The sequence below is a fragment of the Fistularia commersonii genome, chromosome 10 (assembly GCF_037954325.1).
Source record: "Fistularia commersonii isolate RoL2024-O1a breed Wild chromosome 10, RoL_Fcom_v1.0, whole genome shotgun sequence".
NCBI classification, from domain to species: domain Eukaryota; kingdom Metazoa; phylum Chordata; class Actinopteri; order Syngnathiformes; family Fistulariidae; genus Fistularia; species Fistularia commersonii.
In genome coordinates, this window is record NC_141293.1 from 18,729,892 (window position 1) to 18,755,808 (window position 25,917).

The window sequence follows — 25,917 nt, forward strand, 5'->3', positions numbered from 1 at the left end:
TTCGATAAAAGCTATTTTCCATCCCATAAAACAACTGGGTAACATCATTGTTCCTCCAGCGTGGCAGAAGAGAAATGTGTATTTTGTTGCAAAATAAATTTGTAATGAAACCAGTGAGCAGTCAGTGGTAACAGCCTTAGACAGACGGGTAAATCAATAAAAACAAATAAAAAAGGAAAAAAAAATAAAACTAAAAACAACATGACAATAATAAAAATAAGCACGTGATTTAATTTTAATTATCAAAAAAAAAAAAAATGGTAGTTTGGTCCAAGGAAGATGTTAGTCTCATAAGAAATGCAACAACCTTTTGATTCATTTAATAAAATAAACAGTCTTTTTTTTCTTGCATTTTCTTGAATGATCCTTGTGTGTGTGTGTGTGTGTGTGTGTGTGTGTGTGTGTGTGTGTGTGTATACCCAAAAGGAACAGTAAATATGCCCCTTGGTGGCCAATACCAAAAAAAAAAACAAAAAAAAAACCACCAAAAACTAACTCTGTACAAAAGCTGTTTTAATTCAAATTGTCTCCAGATACGAGACATGTTTTTTGTTTTATGATTAAACTGCAAAATAATTGTGTCATTTTATCTTCTGTCTGCTAAATAGCACATTCCCTTGCAAAGTATTAGATGATAGCCCAGAATATTCAATGCCTATAAACACGCCTTAACAACCATCGACTCCACCATCCTAGGAAAAGAATTCATTTACGGCGTCAAAACCTCTATTTCTGGACCGCTAACACACCTTGCTGGCTCATCTTTTAGCTAAAATCAGCAAACTCACCACAATTACTGACGGTTTCATTTAAAAAAGGGATTATTCAGTTAAAGTTTTATAGCTTTCTCTTTCATTTTACAGAAAAGTATGTCTGATGAGATCAATGGTATTTTTACAGGTGATACTTAATGATGTCATCTATTCAAAGTATATTCTGTGTGTGTGTGTGTGTGTGTGTGTGTGTGTGTGTGTGAATGACAGGCCCAGTGAGCAGCAGCTCTAAGACAGCTTGTGTTTTAAAGCATTTGATGCATGTATCGTAAAATGACTTAAATTAAGCTTATTTGTGATTATAAATCACCATCTATGAGTAAAGACTAAGTACATTTATGCATTTATCACAATAGAAATAGCATGTTTCACTCTATTAATTAAACCTTTCTCCACCTCTGCATGGTATAAATGCTGTGACTTTATAGGATAAAATTAAATATAAAATAATAACTTGACAAAGGCGTTTGTCAACTTCACATCATATGAAACAAACCGCAGACGGCGCCATAGAAAACAACTGGCGATAAGCAATATAGATAAAATATTATAAAGGCGATATAGATAAAAAATTCTACATGTATGTATCACACTTGTATTTTACATACGTGTGAATTCTGCATAGGAGGACCATGTAACACGCTTACTGGGGAAATGTCAAACTTTTGCACCAAATGTCTGACCAAAAGGAGCACAATTTGGATTTTAGAGTTTATATATTTTTATCAAAGTATAGGGGCAACCCCGACGAGCACTCGCTCTAATCCGGATATTAAATTCTACATTTTTGCAAGACGTCCCGGGAGTCGTTTTAAACTCATTCATTCATTCATTCATTCATCAAGTCATGTTTCCAACCCCTACCTTATTGTCAGAGAGCCCCGTAACCTGGTCGACAAATTCCTCTTGGATCATGAAAGCGGCCAGGTTGGCAGTGTAGGAGGCCAGGAAGATGACGGCGAAGAAGGCCCACACAGATACGATGAACTTACTGGTGGTACCTTTGGGGTTTTGCACTGGGACAGAGTTGTTGAACACCAGACCCCACAGGAGCCAAACGGCTTTGCCCATCGTGAAGGAAGGACCGTGGGGGTCTGAGAGAGACGACGGGGGGGAAAAACAACAGCGACGGATGAGAGAAGCTTGGGGTAAAATCTTCTTTTTATCGGAAAAAAAGGTTAGGCTCGACAATTAATACACAGAAGAAGGAATAAGTACATACGTAAAAAGGGTTCGGTTCATTATAAGAATAAGAACAACTTTATTAATCCCGAAGGAAATTGCTGTGCCAGAGTTACAGAAAATATAACAGTAATAAATAATAAAAGAAAAGGCAGAATTAGAAATAAAAATAAACTATAAAGTGTCTCAGTGAAACTATAAAGTGTCTTAGTAAACAGTGATAAAACTATAAGTGTCTTGTAACAAGTGAGGTAAGGAGTGCACAATAGTATGATAGAAGGGAAAATTGTAGTGAAAATTGTAGTGTAGCTCTTATGAGATGAGATGAAATATTGCACAGTTTCTGAAATATTGCACAGTGAAATGAAATATTGCACAGTTTTTTTTTTTTTGTTTTTTTTTTTTAGGTTAAAGATAGGTTTTTATGGTTATACATCTTTCCAAATATTATTTGTGTATTAAAAATATCTGTTTTTTGTCATTATGGCGTAACAATCAGAATCTGCAGGACGATAGCTTCGGTATCTTTAACACGACTTAGCATTTCTGCTTAAATAAAAGCTTGAAAGAAAAAGTCTTGTTACACTCCATGCAATGCAATAAACAAGCTTTACGTGCGTGTGTGTGTGTGTGTTTTCTTACCTTTGCCCTGAGCCAGGTTTCTGTTGAAGCCGAGAGGACTGATGTACTCAAACATGAAAACGGCCATTGCAGTCACCAGTAGGAGCATCACAAACATCATCACCCAAACTGATGCACTGAATGGCTCTGCGGTGAAGAGAGACAAACACACACAAACCGGGGATTAATTAAACATCCACGACAATATTTTCAAACAATATTTCTTTTTTAATACTTTGTTTTACGGTCTTTCCATCATGCGACGAGCTGACTCCTGCATGTTCGAAGCGGATGCTAAAACCCCTTAGCCTCCCCCCCCCTCCTTCCCGGTATTACACGCACACACACTTGCGGACACACCTCCCGTTTGACAGTTTGAGAAGGCGTACGGCGTAAGAAACCCTGGCGTCAGCAGTCCTGTCCTCCCTCTGAGCTCATAACGCCGCTGCAGAGATTAAATCCTGTTTTAATGTATGGGAGAGCGCTGCTGGCAGCGCCGCCGCACGCCGTGTATACAAGTGTGAGCGCGCTGGCGAGCCGCCATTGCGGGGTTTTCCTGCTAAAACCTTATAATTGCTACTTTCACACAAGCGTGTTCTTCGGTTTGCATCTTCACCCGTTTTTTTTTTTTTTTTTTTTGGTGCTTGAGACGAAATTGTGCTTTTGCAACCGCTGTTAAATGCACGGGAACGCCAAAATACTCATATCTATAAAGAATACATTTTAATAAATGAATAAATAAGATAAGATGAGATAAGATAAGATAAGATGAGATAAGATAAGATGAGATAAGATAAGATAAGATAAGATAAGATAAGAACAACTTTATTTATCCTGAAGAAAATTGTTGTGCATCAATAAATGAATAAATAAGATAAGATAAGATAAGATAAGATAAGATAATTTTTTTTGATCCCCATAGGAGAAAAAATAAATAATAAAAACTTTAAAAAAAAAAATATGATAAGATAAGATAAGATACGATAAGATAAGATGAGATAAGATGAGATAAGACAACTTTATTTATCCCGAAGAAAATTGTTGTGCATCAATAAATGAATAAATAAGATAAGATAAGATAAGATAAGATAAGATAAGATAAGATAAACTTTTTTGATCCCCATAGGAGAAAAAATAAAAAATAAAAACTTAAAAAAAAAAGAAATATGATAAGATGAGATAAGATACGATACGATACGATACGATACGATAAGATAAGATAAGATAAGATAAAATAAGATAAGATAAGATAAGATAAGATAAGAACAACTTTATTTATCCCAAAGGAAATTGTTGTGCCAGAGTTTCAAACAAAAACATAACAGTAATAGATAATAGTAGGAAGTTAAGTACAAAGATTTGAAGATTCCCAAAATCATAAATCATATCCAACCACACGGGAACAGGTGGCGTTTACCGAGAAAGGCTGAAGGGGAGACGGTTCCGTTACTACGGGAGACCATGACGCTGATCCCGGTTTCCACGAACGGGACGGAGAAATCGATGACCTCAGAACGCTCCTCATTGATCGTCAGAGATCCGACGGCCATGACGGCTTTCTTATAGACCACCTTTGGGGGCAGGAGACGGGCGGAGAGGGAAAGGGATCAATGGGCAAGAGAGAGAATGGGGTGTCGATTAGAAGGAGGATTTTTATTTTATTTATTTTATTTTTTTATTTATTTATTTTTTTGCTAAACACATTCATTTCTTTTCTGCAAGCAGGTGTATTACTGAAATTAAGAAAATAAATTAAATCAAACACCTGCCAAATGTGTCATCCAGAAAATTAGATTTCATTCACTGCCGGACGAACAATATATTTTCAGTATGCGAATTGGAGTTACTTATTTTTCTCCCTGAGTAATATTCTGACACACACATACATATATATAAATATGTGTTTATTTATAGACATATATTTGTGTTTTATTTCCTCTCCATCTTGATTTTTAACCAATTAAAATACAAGTGGAAATACACCAAAAAAATAAAATAAAAATAAAAAAGTCTGCTTGATATGTGTCGAGATGCAGCATTCATTATAGTTTCATTTCACTGATATGAAAATGTAGATTTTGAGATTTTTTTTTTCATCACATAAGATTATTCCAGTCTCCAGTGAATTGGGATGGTCTTGATATCTTAACATTTATTAATATTATTATTTAAAAATTATTTTATGACAATCAACTCTTTTAAAAAACAAAAACTTTTCCTTCCTCCATTGGATCTTGTATCAACAAGATACTGATGAAATTAAGACGTGAAAGCTGTTTTATAATCCTCCGAAAAACCCGATTGACATTAGAAACTAAGGTTGCGCCACCAACTCTGGTTCGCAACGTCATTTCTGGTTTCGTGGGCATCTCACTAAAATTATTAGAGGTCATAAAAGAATAATAATAATAATAATTGCTTCCCAAAAACTACAGCCAACCATCTTTTTTTAATGATACTCGTTTCAATCATTGGTATCACTATGAGGAAATCTTGATTATGATGAAAAAGCGACGACGTACAAGTACGAACATGGCGTCTGCACTTGGACAGACGCCTTTTTTGACAAATATGCCGTCTTTAAACATTTTGTAGAAAACTGATCGGTGTGTTTATGCACGACACTCCATTGGGCGAATGCTTTGGTCCGATCGACGCCCGAAAGAAACTTTGCACGTCGTTTTAATCACTGACAGCCCAAAATATACATCTATATCCATATGTATGTATATCTATATGGACCTGATGCTGGATTAGATGCGTTATAACTGCAGTTGATGGCTGTTGTTTTATGGCCTATTTACAGCATTACAATGTCAATTCTGAGTACATTTTTCTCCATAAAGCTGGTAATTTTTCTGGAATTTAGCATTAATAACCATAATAACCCCATGCCGTTTTAGTGAGATGTACAGCACAAGAATGCTTTAAAATCTATCTCTTCATAATCCTTCCAACTTGTAAAATATTACAATGTGAAGACAAAAAAAAAAAAAGAAAAAAAAAGAGGATTTGACATCTTGCTGATGCGTCTTGACGCAGGACTTTTCAGTGACATTTAGCCTGTTTTAATCATATAGCCTCCGACCAGATGTCCATCTGACCCCGCTGTCCGGCTCGAGGCATGCAGTGAGTAATTCAGAATTAAACATGCACATACACACATGGCTACACACACTTACACACACATCTGTCTTACCTCTCCCACCATCCCATTCCAGACATTGTTAATTTTCTTTCCGTGTTTTCCATTGGTCACCAGGTACAGGTCATAGGTGAACTTGACATATTTGGCAATTTTCTTCAGAATATCAATGCAGAATCCTTTACAGCACTTTTTGATATAAGTCCCACCAGCCTCGGTTGAGTTGCTGCAAGCACAAATAATAATGCTCTCATTAGCGGATGGGAAAAATGCTTGTTTTTTTTTTTTTTGTTTTTTTTGCAGAATAAAGAAACTGTTATGGACATTCAATGCAAACACACAGGAGGAGGTTTGAGAAGATGTGTCTCATCATTATAATGTGGATCTACTCTCTGTAATTTTCAGTTCTCATAAACCGGCAACATTATTCATTCGCCGGCTTAATCGAATGGATCATAAAAGAACTGAGCGACAGGAAACCAGCGTCGAGTGATCAAGAATTTAGCATTTTCAGACAATAAACGTGGAGACTTAGAATTTTTTTGAGACCTTCGGGCCGTACCCGATACAGAAGAAATGGACAAAAAAATAATCCGCGCTAACGCAGATTATTGTTTTTAATTTCTGTAACATCACCACACAATGTAATCGTACAACAATATCATTATCTGTCATTTTAAAATGTGCCAGGCGATCATTGCGTGATTCTAATAACGCACAGTAAATCCAATTCAACCGTGTGTCCGTCCAAAAGTTGCATCGGTGGAAAGTCATTTTTATACAAAAAAAGGTCCTTCCAGACTCAGATTAATGTATTAAACGTTACAAATATCACAAACCAATGTACAGAAAATGCAATTTTGTGTTTATGTTTCAAATCAGACCAAAATGACAGTGTTTCTTTACATCCAGAGCAGGAGGTGACGAAGAGCTTGTAAACAATTTCTAATCCTTTGAATGAACATTTTAACACGTATAAACACACTTGTAAATTAAAATATATCCCCGTCCAAATCTTTAGTAATACCACACCAGCTAACTGTTTGCACTAGCGGTTTTAGTTTGCGATCATTAATGCAAATAAAATCCAACTTGAGTTGACGCCACAGTTTGCAAAAGTGGTTTTAAGGCGCAAGTCTTCCCGCATTTTCCTCAAAACGCCCTCAAATATTATCGTTATTAACGTACAAATCAAGGCTTCAGCGGTTCACGGTTTAAATCGAACCAATGTCACGGAAAAAAACGTTCAAAATAAATGTTTGTGTAGCCCTGTTTATGAATCTTCTCTGTCCTAGCGGCCAAATCTCTTTTGTTATAGAAACAATTTTTGCACCCCTTTCAAGGATATTGCGTAACTATGACCCCCCGCGAACTTTTTCACCTTTAAACAACAAAAAAAAAAAGAAAAACAGGTTTAATTCGGATATGAGAAGCCTTCAAATGAATGTTCATACCAAGTATTTGTGAAGAAGTCGCACTATGACACCCTTTTTTTTTTCCCTCCAGCCTTGTACCATCTGTGTGTATGAATATGGGAACAGGAGAGTTCATATACTGTTCATTTGCATGTACACACACACACACACACACACACACACACAAAGTGAACATTGTCTCTCAGCCACCTGGGACTCTGATTTAACTTTTAGATATGTGCTAATTAGGACACGATAACCTCGTCCTTTAGTTTAACAAGAACTTGAACAGAAAACTTGAAAGAGAATGTGTATAAAACCTTTCAGGTTCAGCCGTGACTCTGCACTCACTTTAAAAAAAAAATAAAAAAATCAAATAAAATAAAAGCCTTGTCACTTCTATTTGTTCACCGACAGAGGTGCGCTATCACTAATTAGTAACGTCGCCATAACAACACGAAGCGTAACTATTGTCTAATCGCAATTTGATAAACCATGAAATCATATTTCACACCCTTTTCTAGATTGACGCCTCATTCATCTACACTTAGACTCGGAATTATCGTTTAAATCATTTATCAGCGGACAAATTATTCAGAAAGTCTTATGTTAAAACCAGGCTTGGGTTCATAAATCTAGCTGACGTGAGGAAACGGGTTCTCCTCTTCATATTCCATCGCTTTTTTTCACAAGCTGGTGATGGAGTGACGACGATTAATTAGATAGTTCAGTTTATAGAATTGATAACTGATGGTTTAATCTCACCGATGAATTCATTCAAATGATTGATTTCAGTAGGGATTGGACCAAGATCAGTTTAAGACCATAAAAAAAAAAAAAAAATAAAATAAAACATGATAAAATAAAATGAAAAAAAAAAAAATAAATAATAATAATATAAAAAAAAAAATATATATATATATTTATATTTATATATACATATATGATAAATACAAAATAATAAAATAAATACAATAAATAAAATAAAAAAGATAAAATAAATAATAAAATAAAAATAAATAAAATAAACAAAACATAATAAGATATAAAAAAATATAATAAAATAAAATAAAAAATATAAAAATATTAAAAAATAACAAAATGAAATAAAATGAAATATGTAAAAAAACTTGAAATGCAATACAATAAAATAAAATAAATAAGATAAAATAAATATAAAATAAAAATAAATAAAATAAAATACAAAATGATAAAATTAAATAAAAATATAAAAATATAAAAATATAAAAATAAAATAAAATAAAATTAAATTAAATAAAATGAAATATCCAATGCTGCATGCAGAGCTTAGAATTGCCCACCATCCCGTGAAGAGACTGTAACTGCATGATGTTTTCTGGATGATACACGACATAACAAAGCAGTCAAAACTAAAACCATCGGAGACACATTCATCTGTTCCCAGTTGGACAAATCTGGACTGCTAAAGAAATATTTTTGCCACTCCCTGTGTGCCTTCTGTAGGAAAATACTGTCTGTCATGATGGCCTTAGATGAATATGTTGCAGTAGTGATTTTAATAATGATAGAGATCAGTTGACTCATAATCGGTTACATGACGAAAAGCATTTCACAGCTACTTGTCCACTCCTAAGTTGGTCTGCAGAGCAACTCTATCGAGACGCCAAAGAGTGAAAATCAGTTTAACCCTCGGCTGCTTGAATCCTTTTAATCTCTTGACATTTTCACACTTTCAAAACTGTAATGAAACCAAATTAATCACATCAGGAAAACTGAAATGGCCTTTTCTTCGTTGTCATTTTCACAAATACATCCAATACGTTCCTCATTTAAAAAAAAAAAGGATTTATTTGTCAAGTTTTCTGTCAATTTAAGACTCTGGAATGAACCTGTTTGATAAATCCACACTCAGCAAAGCAAACATATAGCGCCGTCTCCATGCACACTGTGTACCATTTATTCACACTGCAGCTCAGGCTGTGCAGAACATGTGACACCACGGAGTGTGTTTGTGAAGTTGCCTGGCCAAGTTGACATAGAACTACTACAGGGCCTGAGGGGTCTCCATAGAGGCCACTGTGTGTGTGTGTGTGTGTGTGTGTGTGCGAGTTGTTCTCAGAGCCTGCCTGGATGAGTGAATTCGTGGTTCTGTATGCATGGATACTCCTCTTCTCCATCCCCAATTCCACCATGACACTGTTCTGCCCCGACCCCTTCCTCTCAGGCTCTTTCCTTCCTCCCGCCCTTCCTTCCCTTCCTTCCTTCCTTCCTTCCCTTCCTTCCTTCCTTCCCTCTCGTTCTCTCCCGAAGAACAGGATGCTTGAGTGGGAATCAGACTGTGGCGAGGAGGAAGTGGCTGCGTCGGCCCGTGACTGAGCGGACATGTGGAGACACGCAGTGTATGCGTGCTCAGCCATGTTAGCGCATCTTCTCGGAGAGACGCTCAAACGTATCCGTCAGCCTCTTCCCTGGGAACCTATTACCACTTAATCAGTGTGTTTTTTTGTTGTTTTTTCTGTGTGTGTGTGTGTGTGTACGTGTGTGTATTGGTCGGGTAGGGAGGGCATCCTGGCATATAGTACATGCTGTGCTAAAAGCATCATTAAGTGTGTCATTTACTAGCTGAGATTTGCATCAGTCATATAAAACCCTATGCAAATAAAGTTTAATGACTTTTTTTTTTTTTAAACAAATACAGAATATTGTTTTTCATTTATTTATTTAATTTTTATTTTCAAGTATTATTATTCTGCATTTTAAGAATAAGAATAAGAATAAGAATAAGAATAAGAACAACTTTATTTATCCTGATGGAAATTTTGTCCCAGAGTTTCAAGAAAAAATTAACAATAATAAATAATAGTAGGAAATTGTATAAACAGTTAAAAAAAAAAAAAAATGCATTGTTAGTGTTATTTTTTTCTCTGCATTTAACCCATTGTGGAATTTTCCAGTGAACAACAGTCAGTACTTTGGGCTCGGGAATCGTACAAGAAACGTTTGATTCCAAGATCTGCTGATAATCTGGACTGTTCAATGAATTCAATAAACTGATAAAGATAAGCTGCGAAAAATTAAAATAGGTAAATAAATAAAAAATATGTCTTAATATATCCCAATGACTAATAAATGATAAACTCTGAGGTGTTGTTGTGGCCATAAACAGCTGATTAAAATCTAGTTGAGACTGGCGTGTGTATAATTGGGATTTCTGATTTTGTGTGAGTGTGTGTGTGTGTGTGTGTGTGTGTGTGTGTGTGTATTGGTCGAGTAGGGAGGGCATCCTGGCATATAGTACATGCTGTGCTAAAAGCATCATTAAGTGTGTCATTTACTAGCTAAGATTTGCATCAGTCATATAAAACCCTATGCAAATAAAGTTTAATTACCTTTTTTTTTTAAATAACAAAAACAGAATATTGTTTTTAATTTTTCTTTTTTTTAGATATCAAAATTTAAATATTCTGAATTTTAGGAATAAGAATAAGAATAAGAACAACTTTATTCATCCCGAAGGAACTTGTTGTGCCAGTGTTTCAAGTAAAACATAACAATATAAATAATAGTAGGAAATTTTATAAACAGTAAAAAAAAAAAAATAAAAGATTAATTGTTTGTGTTATTTTTTTCTCTGCATTTAACCCATAGTGGAATTTTCCAGTGAACAGCAGTCAGAAGGGTTGGGAATCGTACAAGAAACTTTTGATTCCAAGATTTGTGGATAATCTGGACTGTTCAATTAATTCAATAAACTGATAAAGATTAAAATAGGTAAATAAATTTAAAAAATATGTCTTAATATATCCCAATGAATAATGAATAATAAACCCTTAGGTGTTGTTGTGGCCATAAACAGCTGATTAAAATCTAGTTAAGACTGGCGTGTGTATAATTGGGATTTTTGATTTTGTGTGTGTGTGTGTGTGTGTATGTTATGTGTGTGTGTGTGTGTGTTATAATGGCACTTGGTTCTGCCCCTCCCCAACACCCCTAACTGAAAAGAAAAAAAAAAAAAAAAACAAGAAACAAAACAAGCTTTCATTCAACAGCGAGGAAAATAAAGAAAACATGACAATTTCTCCTCCCAAATATTTGAAAAATATAATTTGTCAAACGGCTGCTGCTGCTGCAGCTGTGCTTCTACGTTAGAGAGGAAATTAGTCGGGGGAAGCAAATTGCTGATTTCAGCATTTGCCTCTATTTTCACACAAGGGAAAGAAGCTGCAGAACACATCAAACACTGCAACTCTTCCTCTATGTTCATTAACCGGGGAAAGCAAGAACCAAGAATATAGATAAATAGGTTTATTTTCTGCCACCTCACAGATTGTTATACGCCCTAGTTTATAAACAAGGTTTTTGTTAGTCACTTTACAAACTTATTTTTACATATTTTGCTGCATTCCACAGCTTTTTACTGGCAACTTAAACCACATCTGTGACATAAATTGTTTTCACGACACACACACACACATAAACTGTATATCAATAATATCATATCGAAGTAGTCACGGTGGTAAAAAAATAAATAAATAAAATAAAAATAAAAAAAATAAGAAAATACATTTCAAATGGTATCCATTGTTATGCTGCTTTTTGTTGTTTTATTTGTTTTATTTTATGTGTTTATTTTTTAATGTTTTGCTTAGCATTTACCATATTTACCCTACATTTCACAACCAATTGATTAAAATATCAATTCATCATTTTTGCTGCTTATTGCACGGTCAGGCTTGCTGTTGGGTGGAGGTGCTAACCACCTTCATTTGGTATGAAAAAATGAATAAAAAAAGTGAATAATTGTGAATATTAATATACTGCTCCAAAAAAAAAAGGGAACACTTGAACAACACAATGTAACTCCAAGTCAATCCCACTTGTGTGAAATCATAGTGTCCACTCAGGAAGCAACACAGATTCATTTGGACTTGTTTTAAGGACATTACATCAAAGTTGGATCAGCCTGGAGTTTGTTTTTACACTTTAATTTTGAGTGTGATTCCTAATCCAGACCTCTATGGGTTGATACAATTGATTTCCATCGATTGTTTTTGTGTGATTTTGTCGTCAGCACATTCAACTGTGTAAAGAGCAAAGTATTTCATAAGAATATTTCATTCATTTAGATCTAGGATGTGTTTTTTAAGTGTTCCCTTTATTTTTTGAGCAGTGTACATTTCAAATGGTATCCATTGTTATGCTGCTTTTTGTTGTTTTATTTGTTTTATTTTATTTGTTTATTTTTTAATGTTTCGCTTAGCATTTACCATATTTACCCTACATTTCACAACCAACTGATTAAAACATTAATTCATCATTTTTGCTGCTTATTGCACGGTCAGGCTTGCTGTTGGGTGGAGGTGCTAACCACCTTCATTTGGTATGAAAAAATGAATTAAAAAAAAGTGAATTATTGTGAACATTAATATATATATGAAAACTTTATTTCAGCACCCCGACCAGACAAACGAGGTGAGGGAGGGACGACATAAACGTGTAGAAAAATGGCAAACTTACTCTTTGATATGCTTCCTGCAGGGCACGGAGTTCCTCATGCATGTTCCAGTCAGCCTCTCCACATCCTCCACAATAACAAAAGGTTTCTCCTCCAAAGTGACGATGGACAGATGGTTGTCATCCAGCTCCGCATCGCCAAAGGAGTTAAAACGCGGCCATACCGGATACTTCAGCGTCAAGCTGCCGTTATCCAGTTTCCCCATCTGTGGGAAGCGGGATACAGAGAATATGTTCAAATAATACCAAGGTCGATAAAGTGTTGAGGTCGTCTGCTTTCCACGACGACGAACCCGGAAGATAATTGTCGGTAAGCTGTTTAAAGCGCTCAAAACCGGCTTATTCATTTTAACGTAAATACAGAAGGTTGTTTTTTTTTTGTGTCTTTGGGAGGAACCTGCAAGGCCGGGATCACCGACCGCCGGCGCCGTCTTTGTATTTTTTTGTCCAAATCCGTGCACCCGGATCACCTCGCCGGCGCCCGTATCTGGACATCATCCAGGGGTTACGAGGCGTCTCTGAATGCTTTCGCAAATATGAAAATGACTCGAGTCATTATGTCGAGCCCTGCAGTCACCGGGTGTCACTCCTGTAAACACATTCGGGACCAGAATGCAGGACGGGACTCTTTATTAAGCCGAGGTCTTCCTTCCCGAGATCCGGAATAATGCCGGCGGTGCACCGAGGCGGGCCGACATCGCCAACACGCTATGTTTGTTTGTTATTTTTTCCTTTAATTTGAATCCATCTCTGACAGAAGGAGAGGGAGCGTAAAGCACGGTAGCGCTGCGGCTCTGTAAATAATTCACAAAGTTTTTTCAAGCCGCAATGTCACAAATTCCCCTATGGATGCTCTCGGCTCACCCACACCTTGCCCATATGTTTGTGAGTGTGTGTGTGTGTGTGTGTGTGTCCTTCTGTCTGTCTCTCTACGATATGTATTCCCATTTTGTGTCAAACAGAGGTGGAAATATAAAAAGAGACAGTAGCAGGCAGCAAGGCTTTGCTTAAATCTCAATTATTCATGTTACAGGAGGAAGAAAATGGTAAACCTGGCTGTCACTCTCTTCCTGCATTTAAGCCTCCACTTCTGTATATATGTGTGTGTGTGTGTGTGTGTTTCCTTTCTTTAGCGAAATACAGCAGTGCAACTGCACCTTATACTTCAGTGGTCGAATTGTTGCATAAACACACTTGAGCATAACATTTTAGTCAGATGTTGATTTTTTTTTTTTTTCCTTTTTTTAATTTAATCTCACTATCATTCTCATTTTGAAACAATAAAGAAGAGCGTTGATCCCCCCCCCCCCCCCCCATTGGGCTGCCAGTCGAAGCATACGCACAAAAACACACAGGGTGACACACACACACACACACACATGTCTGTCGAAGTCATTGCCAAGCGGGACGAAAGGAGGAAGTTAAATTAGCATTTTAATTGTTTTTGCTTTGAGTGGTTTTTTTATCCTCTGACAGGGATTAGAGATCCCCCTCGCAAAACTTGCACCGCCGTCAACTGAGTGGTGCATGTTTCTGAAAAAGGGAAAGAGGACAATGAGAATGGTTCAACCATCTCACATGGTTTGGGATTTTACTCTTATATTTATGTTATATGTGCACAAATGAAAAATATGTACATGTAACATGGAGTTTATGGATGTTAATACTTGATTCATGTCAAGGGGTTGAATATAAAAAAAGAAAAAACTAACGTAAAGCAATGAACACGTAAATTTAATTAATCAAAAAGCAAATTGCAAACTTAGTTATTGTGGAAAAACAGCTTTGAGCTCATTATATATCCAGGAAATGACATGTGAAATTCACAGTGTGTGTGTTTTTAATATCGCCAGAACGTAACAGAAAATAAAAAATCAAATTTAAAAAAAAAACAAAAAACAGTTTCATCAAAACCTATCATTATATATTTAATTTTCTTCTTATTATTATTTTTTCTGAACTGGTCATACAAACCATCAGATTAATACTTAATTCTTTAAATTTACTAAAGCTTTAGTTGTTGAATAAACAGAGACATATTGAATGGATTTGGAAAAAAAAAAAAAAAAATCCACAAAAACTGTAGTTTGGGTTTGAATAATTATTCTAGGTGCCACTGTCTAAAATAAGAATCTACCTTTATCACTAAATATTGGAATATCTCATGGTTATTGGTTTAATCAGGAAGAAGAGCAGTTTTCTCTGCAATAGTTTGCTTTATCACACATTAACGTCTGCAGCAAACACATACTTACATTAACATTTTACACCCACAAAACCACATGTTTTGTCTTAATATATTTTTTTTTCTTTTTGCATTTTATTTATTTTTCTATGTTCTTACAGAATGCTATCTTGCGATGATTTTTAACTCCACAAATGCAAGATAAAAATCGATCAGAAAAAAAAGCCATATTATGGAAGTATGGAAATATATATATTCAAAATAAAAAAAACCTTCACGCTCCATTTCTCTGCAAGCAGCGCCTTCTTTCCATATATCGTGACGCAAACATCTGGTCCAACATTAATCAAATCGCTTTAATTATTCCTGCACGTACGTACGCCTGAACCGCAGAGCCACAACCCAAAACTCTGCATCATCCATTTCCCCATTAATAAGCGATTTTAGGAAGGGCCTCCTATTCAGGTAGATGAATCAATAAACCAGGGGAGATAAATATCTCCTCACGAAAAGGTTGGCAAGGAAAAGGAGGAGATGGAAGTGAAGAAGGGGGCTGACTTCAGCAACCTCAGCCTGCTTCCTGTTGGCCGGCGCCGCTTTTCCTCTCTAATTAAAGAAAGAGGGGTTATAAATTAACGCCGGAGAGCAGAGAGGATCCACCGATCGACCGGCCGGGCAGTTGGACGCTGAACCTCCATATATGAAACAGCAGATATTAAACTCAATCCACGGTTGGTAACCTTCTCGTTGGAACGTCCGATTTAGCAATTTAGCATCGCGCATCGATCTTCCACGCGCTTTTTGGAGGGCGGGGAAACGGAAAACCCGCGGAAAAAACCCACACAAACTCCGTAACTTCTCGCCGAAGAAGTGACCGTCTTCTACTTTTCCCTTCATCGGTCGCCACGGCGAATCTTCTGCCTCCGATTGACCCGATTGGCTGCGCCGACTCACTTCACATCCTCTTTCGGCGTTATTTCATCGATAAATTCATTGCGTGTCCGAAATCGTCCCGGTCCAGCCTCTCCGATTTTATCTCCCCCCAAAAAAAAATCCGCCTCTCCGACGGACTCAGTCTTGAATTTAAATGGTCCGTCGATAACTTAATATACCGAGCGCTTCCTCGACAGGCTGCCTCATTGTTACAAACGGAGATCCCGACGTAAAACTCAGGAGCCGTAAAATCCTAAACATCCGAGATAAATCTATTAGAAATGCGTCGGCGTTTGTCAGATCCGTCAAGTTTTATCACGAGGCGGGTTCGAGATGCGACGCCAAAAAAGACGCAAAGCCTCTAATCGCGTCTCCGTAAAGCTGCTCGGGGTTTCGTGACGTAAAAACATCGCTTGGATGTTCCAGGTTGGGTCTTGGATGTTGCGTGTCAACGCAACTCGGTTTGGTTGCTTCTTTAAACTGTCAAAATAGAATGATGGTAAATGGATTTAATGCTTTAAAGTGAACTGTTCTGCAGCATCTTCCTTTTTCTGGGAAAAAAAAAAAAAAAAAAAAAAAAAAACATCCACATTTAAACATCTCCCAGTGCCTAAGAAAGTTCCACTTTCTCTTTTTTAAGCTTTTAAATCAATAAATCAATATGGAAATGAATAATAACAGCAAGAATGAAGAAATTCATCGCGTTAAAGCCTGTGTTTAAAACATTTTCTACTCATTCGGGAACATTTGGCGCAACTTAAGTTTACCATTTCACCAACATTTACCCGGCCAACACGAATAACTGTAAGAATTAAAATAATATTACATTAGACACATCCATGGCTGGAATGCAAAACCTCCTGTCTGCTTTTATTAAAGTAATAAAAGTAATAAAATTAAGGTAATATTACATTAGACACATCCATGGCTGGAATGCAAAACCTCCTATCTGCAATTTTTTTTTTTTTCTTTTGGATTTTTTTTTTTTTTTAATTTTTTACATTTTCAGTCTATCTGCAAAATAATCCCGCCTTTTCTTTTGACAAAAATATCAAATGACAAAACTCCTATGTGCGCAATGATGCAAAAAAAAAAAAAAAAAAAATAGGAAGAAAAACACTTATCTGCATTGTCAGCGGTAAAAATACATGCTATGTATTTTTAAATTATAACATAGAAATACAGTCTGTGAACAATAGAATATTCTTGAATATCTTTAACAAAGACCATATAATAATCAAATTAAACATTTTTTTTCATTTCCTTAAAAAAGTAATTTTTCTGAAAAGGAGGTTTTGCATTCCAGCCATAAAAAGCGGTTACTTTAAAAGCCGCATCACATCATTGAAAACGCCATAAAATAATTCACACCCTCCTTTTTTTTGTTTCGTCTCAAAACCCATCCATCTTCATCTTTCTCTATCTTGAAACATCTTCACATTCCCCCACTATCTTTATTTACTTTTTCCTCCTCGCCTTTTCACCGGCAAGCGCCCCGACAGCAGGATAAAGAACGGGCGGTCGGGGTTTTTGTACCGAGCATCTTCCTCGTGCCTTCAGCTTCACTCTGAGACGCATCACCGTGGCAATTTGCATTATGGGACAATGATTTCCTAATGGCGTGAAGGAAAACCGTTCAGTCATAAAACAGTATCTGTCACTCCTGTCGGACGATATTATGTCAAGAACATAGATTTTGGTCCCTGCGCCCAGTGCTTTGCTCCAAGTAGCATTTCCCCGCCGATGGTATACGTTCCTTGTGCACGTATAGCAATAATAACAATAATTATATGTATTTCTCGCTAACATTTGGCTTGTTTCGGTTGACTAAACCAGATGTAGGCGTGTGTTTGTGCTCCGCTTGCGAGTCCAACAATATTACGCATCATGTGTCCCCGAGAAGCATTTTATGGAGATGTATGGAGGCCCTCCCCTGCCGCTGTTACATAATGCGTTGGAAGAAGGGAGGGGGTTTTAACTCAGAATCACTTTTTGAGGTGGGAGACTTTTGCCCCGTAGCAGGCTATATGTCAAACAGAGAAATTGTCACGGGCTCCCTGAATTCAATTTGCGTGACCCCGAAGAGTACGTTTATCTTTGAAACCAGGGGAAGAGTCGCTCCTATCACCTTTCATGTGAAAAACAAAGACTGACAAAGGTCGCCGTGGATCCTAGACTCGGGGAAACAGTCACTTCCTGAGGTTAAATGCAGGGTGAGTTGAAAAAAACAGCCGTTACGAGGAGATATGAGAGCGGCGCCGGACGTCAATTTAAAATAAAATGAAATAATGTTCGGCGGGAATGTGCACCGGCGGTCCCAAATAATCCGCCTCACACCCGGGACCCGAAACCCAAAAACATACGTACACTTTTTAATACACTTTTTAATTCCTCTCCTTTCAGCCGCAGGGAACCTTAAAATCATAAAATCATAAAATCGCAAAAAAAAAAGAATAAAATAATTCACACCCACTTACTGTAAATTGTAATAATTTATCTGTATATATATTCATAACGGTGCAATATTTCCTAACAGCTACATGTACAATATTTTTTCATACTCTTGTGCACTCCTTATCTTTCTCAAGACACTTTATAGTTTTCACTTGTTACTTAAGACACTTTATAGTTTATTTCACTTGTTACTTAAGACACTTTATAGTTTATTTCACTTGTTACTTAAGACACTTTATAGTTTTCACTTGTTACTTAAGACACTTTATAGTTTATTTCACTTGTTACTTAAGACACTTTATAGTTTTCACTTGTTACTTAAGACACTTTATAGTTTATTTCACTTGTTACTTAAGACACTTTATAGTTTATTTCACTTGTTACTTAAGACACTTTATAGTTTATTTCACTTGTTACTTAAGACACTTTATAGTTTATTTCACTTGTTACTTAAGACACTTTATAGTTTTCACTTGTTACTTAAGACACTTTATAGTTTATTTCACTTGTTACTTAAGACACTAATGTTCATTTGTATCTCTTATTCTCTTTTTTTTTAAGTGTTTATTCAATTTTCTACTATTATTTATTTTTGTTATATTTTTCTTGTAACTCTGGCACAACAATTTCCTTCGGGATAAACAAAGATGTTCTTATTCTTATTCTTATTCTTAATGAATGGCTTGATGGATGACAAAATACGATAATAAATAAAACAAAATTAAATGAACCAATTTGAATTAACTCAAAAAAGGAGGCGTCTCCTCTCGCGGCGTCCAACACCGCCGGCTCAGTTTAGACAAACCTGGAAGAAGGACGAGCGAAATTTAAATGCGATTGCATTTAAAATGACAACGTGAAGCGCACATCAAACGTCGCAATGCATTTTATCTGTTCTGAGACGTTTCCAGCGAAACCCCGCCGAGAGAAAAGCACAGTTTTGTGTGAGAATCTTCGAACTCCAACGCGCTTCCATCTGGATTCCAGCTGGAATCAGCGGTTCTCCTCAAAACTCATAAATATGCGAGCAAACCAATGTGGTGTTTTTGAGCGTACAACTGGGGAAATGGACAAACATTTTGATTTATTTTTTTTCTTCATTCTTTTCACTTTCAAGTGGCAAAACAATGCCGATGCCAATGTGATTTATTTATAATATTGTTTCGGCATTATACAGGCAGTCTGGAAAAATTAGTTATACTCAAAAATGCAGATTTCAAAATATTATATGATACTTTTGCTCCCTATTTCACTTCATTTACTTCAAAATATCACCTCAAACCTTTAGTTGCATTATTAATGGGAACATTTTCAATATTTTAATAATAATTTTATCCTACCGGTTCATTTAATTTCCTCAAAATTTTGAAAGATGCCTTTGAAAATTAGAAATTTAAGGTAAGTAGCATTTTTTTTTCCAGCACGTCGTCTTGCAGTTTCGGCCGCGACCCGATTTCACTCCGTGTCGATTTCTATTTGGAGTGCCTTTCCATAGGTTTGACGCTGTAACGGCATTTTATCTCTCAATATTTCCGGTGCAAAATGCACCAGAGTTTAAGAGCAAGCAAGAAACGTGAAGAAATAAAGGAAGAGAAAAGAGCTCCCAATTAATTTTACCCTTTGAGTTTCACTCGCCGTCACTTTTCTTTGCGAAGCAGCGCCGATCGATTTCACAGAGCGGGTTTGCGGCGACGCACTTTAGCTCCCTTTAGCATTCTTTTTGCGTCGCGACTACCAGCGTGGGCGTCTGTCAATATGAAATATGAAAAAGCCAGACTCAAGAACCGGGAGGAGATTGCGGCAAACTAAGTTAACAGACGGACGGATGCGACCTGAATAAAAACCAGTTATGTTGTACAATAAGTCTCTGGAATAGCGTTTATGTGAGCTAAGGGTAAACGTGCACACACACACACACACACACACACGTGCGGCGAACCGTCGCCACCCCAATAACAGGGGTCTCGGGCCGTGATTAAAAGTAGTGTGATTTGCTCGCGCAAACCACAACGGCAATCATAGCTTAAAGCCGTGGGAGAACGCCGTTTGTCTGACGGAGACGTGGTATTGTTTGGGAAAGAAAGAGGGGGAAAGGAAAAAATAAAAAAATAAAAATAAAAAAAAAAATAAAGAACACCATCGGAAAGATTGGTTCTGCTGGAGTCCATTTTTTGGAGCAAACACTTTTGTTTAAACGTTTGTTTCTCAAGTCTCCCAATTTCTGTGACATTTTATTTATTTTTTGGACCAAACACTTTTGTTTCAATTTTTGTTTCGCAAGTCTGAGAATTTCTGTGACATTTTATTTTTTTATTTTTTTTTATTATGGATCTTTATAGTTCGTGCTTGTAAATAGTAATATTGTTTAAATTATACAGTAATATTTTTTGAAAATTTTCATGTACATTGTCAGAATGTGTTGATTCAGAAAATGCATCGATATTCTTGTTTTATATATATATATATTCTTATTATATACAGGACTGTCTCAGAAAATTTGAATATCGTGATAAAGTTCTTTATCTACTGTAATGCAATTACAAAAAACAAAAATGTCATACGTTCTGGATTTGTTACAAATCAACTGAAATATTGCAAGCCTTTTATTATTTTGATATTGCTGATTATGGCTTACATCTTAAGAAAACTCAAAAATCCTATCTCAACATATTAGAGTATCATGAAAAAGTATTTTTTGTTGTTTTAATTTCATTGCAGAAGAACTTTATCACAATATTCTAATTTTCTTAGCTAGTCCTGTACATTTACCTTCTCCCTTTTTTGTCATGTGTGCTAATCTTTTTTTTTTATCCTAGAAAGCAACAATAACAAACTTTAAATACAAAGTCTATCATACAGCTAGAAGTAAAGAAATGAAGATGACATTAAAATGAAAAAAAAAGTCATTAAATTAAACTTTAAAGCAAATTATTTAAGATTTATTTGATAGCAGACAAAATATGAGCAAAATGAATTGAACTCATTCAAAGAAAAATGAAAGAAACAAAATGTAGCTTTGATTTTTACATAAATTATTTAAGATTTAATTGATAGCAAACAAAATATTTGCTAAATGAAATGAACTCATTCATTGAAAAATAAAATAAACCAAATGCACCTATGATTATCTAAGATTGATTTGATAGTAAATAAAATATTACCACAATGACATGAACTGATTTATAGAAAAATGAAAGAATCAAAACACACCTGTAAATTAAGGCAAATTATTTAAGATTTGTTTGCTTGTGATTCAAATATTAGTAAAATGAATAGAAGTCATCCATGAATCATAGAATAATAGAAACATACCTATAATTTTAAGGCAAATTATTTAAGATTTATTTGATAGTAAATAAAATATTAGCAAAATGAAATGAACTCAGTCATAGAAAAATGAAAGGATCAAAACACACATATAATTTTAAAGTAAATTATTTAAGATTTATTTGATAGTCGATAAAATATTAGTAAAATGAAAAGAAGTCAGTCATAGAAAAATGAAAGGATCAAAACACATGTATAATTTTAAAGTAATTGTTTTAAGATTTATTTGATAGTAAATAAAATATGACCACAATGACATGAACTCATTTATAGAAAAATGAAAGAATCAAAACATATCTATAATTTTAAGGCAAATTATTGAAGATTTGTTTGATAGTAATTATATTATTAGCAAAATGAAATGAAGTCATTCATGAAAACATAAAATAATCAAAGGACACGTATAATTTTAAGGCAAATTATTTAAGAATTGTTTGATAGTAATTATAATATTAGCAAAATTAAATGAAGTCATTCATGAATCATAAAATAATCAAAACACCTATAATCTTAAGGCAAATTACATAAGATTTATTTGATAGAAATAAAATATGAGCAAAATTAAATGAGCTCAGTCATAGAAAAAAGAAAGGATCAAAACGCACGTATAATTTTAAAGCAAATTATTTAAGATTTATTTGATATTAAATAAAATATTAGTAAAATGAAAGGACTTCCAAACAACAGCAAACAACTTACCACATCGAAACGTTATTTAGGATGAAGGGTCACTCGATAAAAATCAACTTGCTTTCTGTCAACTTAAAATACAAAGTGTTTCCAGGGATGAGACTTTCTCTATGATCTCATAATATCAAGGAAGCAAAATAAGACGCCGCTATTAAAGCAGCAAAGCAGAATCTAAACGTTGGGACCAAAGTGACGAGTCGTCATTCAAGGAGTTGCAGAACAGAAAAATGGAGGACCTCAACGCAAAGAAAGGTTCATCAAGTTCAAAATTCCCTTTTCATATCAAACCCAATCCTTCCTCAGGCTTCACCTCTGTCTTTCTTTCACCATATCCTGAGCACAGAGGCATTAAATATGAGGTATTTAAGTCCCCGGGAAGCAGCAATGGAGGTATAAAGATCCATGGCTACCATTTAAAGTCCATTACAAAGCCAAGAATACTTAGCGATTCAGAGTGGCCATTCATTACGGACGGAGATCCGAGGCTTGACGGTAAATGAGGTCATTGATCAGCTAAGAGTTGTAAAATAAGACGGAGGCGGCGTTCCCGATGCTGCTGTTTAGCATTTGTTTCTCTTCTTCTTTCTTTTGACTCCGCAATCTCCGACACCACCTGCCTGTCAAAGAGTCCGGCTGAAGTTCTGGCGCTAATAGAAGGATACGTAACGATAATAAAGCGTGGCATGTTGCATAGCGGAGAAGAAAAACACGGGGGGGGGGGGGAGGACGAGATTTCGGAACAGGAAAAACATTTTTATATCGAAAAGACACACAAAAGGTAGGTCTTACCTTCTCCCACTCCCTTTCCTTGTTGAGGACGATGACCACCAGCTTTGGATTTTCTTGGTAGCCGTCCTCGGTGAAGGATAAGTCTCTGCCATCCCATGTCACGTTCATCATGTATCTGAGACAGAAGGGAAACACGAGCGATCAGGAGGCGACGTAAATAAAAAGGTGACAAATGAAGGGAAGGGATTAAACCTCAAGAAGGAAACAGAAGGAAAAACATTTGATTATAAGAGTCTGAGATGATTTGTCATTTATTAACACCTGCCTCTTTGCACATCCTTGTTCTAGAGGTAAATTTGCCACCGCTGTCTTCAAATATACCAAATTTAAGAGTTTGTACTGATAAAAGACAAGCGTGTGGTTTCACATGGTATCTCTTCGCAACAAGTACAAAAATGCAGGTATGAATTAAATCAACGCTTGTTGAGCCGCATTTTGTAATAACAGTGCATTTTGTAATAAACGTCCAAAATGAAATAACTTTTTCATTTCATTTTGTAATAAAGCCGCATTTTGTGATAAACTGCCCCAACGCATTTTGTAATAAATTTTGCCGCATTACGTAATAAGTTATTTCCTATTGAGAAGATTATTACAAAATGCACTTGCAACTTTTTTTATTTTCTAGGAAATGTAATAACATGGTGCATTATGTAATAACAATTCTAAAGCATAAGTTTGTTAATTGTATTTTATTTTACTTGTTGCAAGTGCATTTTGTAATAATCTTCTCAATATGTAATAACTTATTACATAATGCGGCAAAATTTATTACAAAATACGGCAGTTTATTACAAAATGCGGCTTTATTCCAAAAGGAATTATTCTCTAGGAAATGTTATAACATGGTGGATCATGTAATAACAATTGCAAAGCATAGTTTATTTATTTGTTAATTGTATTTTATTTTACTTTAAAGTATTTGTGAAAGCTAGGCCTATTATTAGTATCAGTGTATTAGCCTAGTGGCAGTACTTAGCAATTACTATCAGTACACTGTTCAAAGGTTGCATTAACAGAGAATATTCTATAAATTCCATGTTATTACATTTCCTCGAGAATAAAAAAGTTGCAAGTGCATTTTGTAATAATCTTCTCAAAATGTCATAACTTATTACATAATGCGGCAAAATGTATTACGAAATGCGTTGGGGCCGTTTCTTACAAAATGCGGCAGTTTATTACAAAATGCAGCTTTATTACAAAATGAAATGAAAAAATTATGACATTTTGGACGTTTATTACAAAAATGCACCGTTATTACAAAATGCATCTCAACAACGCTGCACAGTTGATTGCGATCTTGCCAAAAAAAAGACCCGTTTGGGTTTTACCCGCCAAACAAAGAAATACACAGTTCTACTCCACGCGGTGTTTGACGCCGTGACGAGTGACCCAAATGGCAGGTCCCATTATCTAAGATGAAGGGCGTCGGGAAGATATTCTTGGGTCTCCAACCCACCGCATTAATCACAGCCCTCCTTCCCCGCCTCCCTCTGTCAGCGGTCATGTACTGAGCCACCGAGCTAGCGAGCTCCTCTGCTCCGGCCCGGCGATGGCCGACAAACATCTAAATGTTACGTGGATCCACGTGATGCGTCTTTGGAAAGTCACAGAGGCGTAGCGTTCCGTCGGAATCGGTATTTCATTTAGTATTTGTGTTGTTTCTTGAGCGGATTTATTGGTTTGGCAGGAAAAAAAAACAAAAAAACAAAACAACATATCTCTCCTTTTTCAGCAGCAAAATTAAATTGTCCAGTGACTTCTTTTTTCTTCCTGACCAAAACCTGAGGCTGATATATTATAAAAACACCGATTTTAGTAGTGAACGATGTGATGCGAACAACGTAGAACTCGGCTGGACAAACATGCATCGCTCTACCTTTTGCCACATTTAGACATATTTTTTTGAATATCTCACGTCGTACATTTAATGTCTAGGTATTAAATGTATGACGTTATTAATTTTCCGTACTGCTCGGTTGCTAAGCGATTGCACGTTGACACAAACAACCGTTCTCTCGCACAATCGGGCAATTTAGGGTTTTCAATTAACCTACTGCATATTCAGGGCTGCGGGATGGAACCGGAAAAAACCAGAGGGAACCAACCAGCACAAGGAGAACATGCAAACCCCCCACACACACACACACACACACACACATCTAGAATCGAACCTGAAGTTTGTCATTTAATTTCTGAACTGACTTTGGTTCTAAATATGAAGCCAATGAACGAGAATGAAGTGAAAGCTGTAAAGAACTCAAATGTTACTGTCCTTTACTTCACTAGGTCATTGTGTGTGTGTGTGTGTGTGTGTGTGTGTGTGTGTGTTGCGCCTTTGGGTTTGGGCCCACTGAACAGGTGGAGCCACGAGGATGTTGCTAGGATACAGAGCTAAATGTTTTTTTTTAAGACTGAAAACAGTATCAGACAAACCTGAAAACATTCAATAAAATAATAATGATAATGATTGCAATTTAAAGAAAAAGAGAGAAAATAGTCTCCCATCATTTGCGATATTTCAACTCTTTAAAACACTGCATTTACCAAATCCAAAGAGTCCAGAGCAGGACTTTTATCTTTCTATGTGTTTATTAATCATATCAGGGTTTGTGTGCGTTGCAGGGGAAAGGTGATGAAAAAAAAAAGAAATTAAAATTTACAAAGGATGGAAGGCAAACTCTTCCTCAGCGGTTTGTAGGAATACTTTTCTGTTTCTTACCATTTTTTTTTTTTTTTTTTTAATTAGAGACATAAACATGCCATGCATTCAACAACATTGTACAAAATGTACAACATTTTTGAAAAAAAAAAAAGGTTAAATTAATTGCCCTTTTTTTTTGGAACAATTATATTATATATACATAGTTGATAGTGACACATTCACAAGAAATAATGCATATT

At 35.7% G+C, this 25,917-nt stretch overlaps 1 protein-coding gene across 1 annotated transcript in view; it reads right to left on the reverse strand.

Moving 5' to 3' along the window:
* The window catches only part of grin2aa (glutamate receptor, ionotropic, N-methyl D-aspartate 2A, a), a 192,635-nt gene that overhangs the window by 39,783 nt on the left and 126,935 nt on the right, over window positions 1-25,917 (reverse strand). Inside the window, exons 4-9 of the mRNA XM_086154213.1 lie at window positions 23,011-23,125; window positions 12,636-12,838; window positions 5,776-5,947; window positions 3,994-4,147; window positions 2,598-2,723; window positions 1,638-1,867 (exon numbers count right to left, since the gene is read on the reverse strand). Of these exons, the coding sequence (XP_086010339.1) occupies window positions 1,638-1,867; window positions 2,598-2,723; window positions 3,994-4,147; window positions 5,776-5,947; window positions 12,636-12,838; window positions 23,011-23,125 (1,000 nt within the window). The remainder of the gene's footprint in view (window positions 1-1,637; window positions 1,868-2,597; window positions 2,724-3,993; window positions 4,148-5,775; window positions 5,948-12,635; window positions 12,839-23,010; window positions 23,126-25,917) is intronic.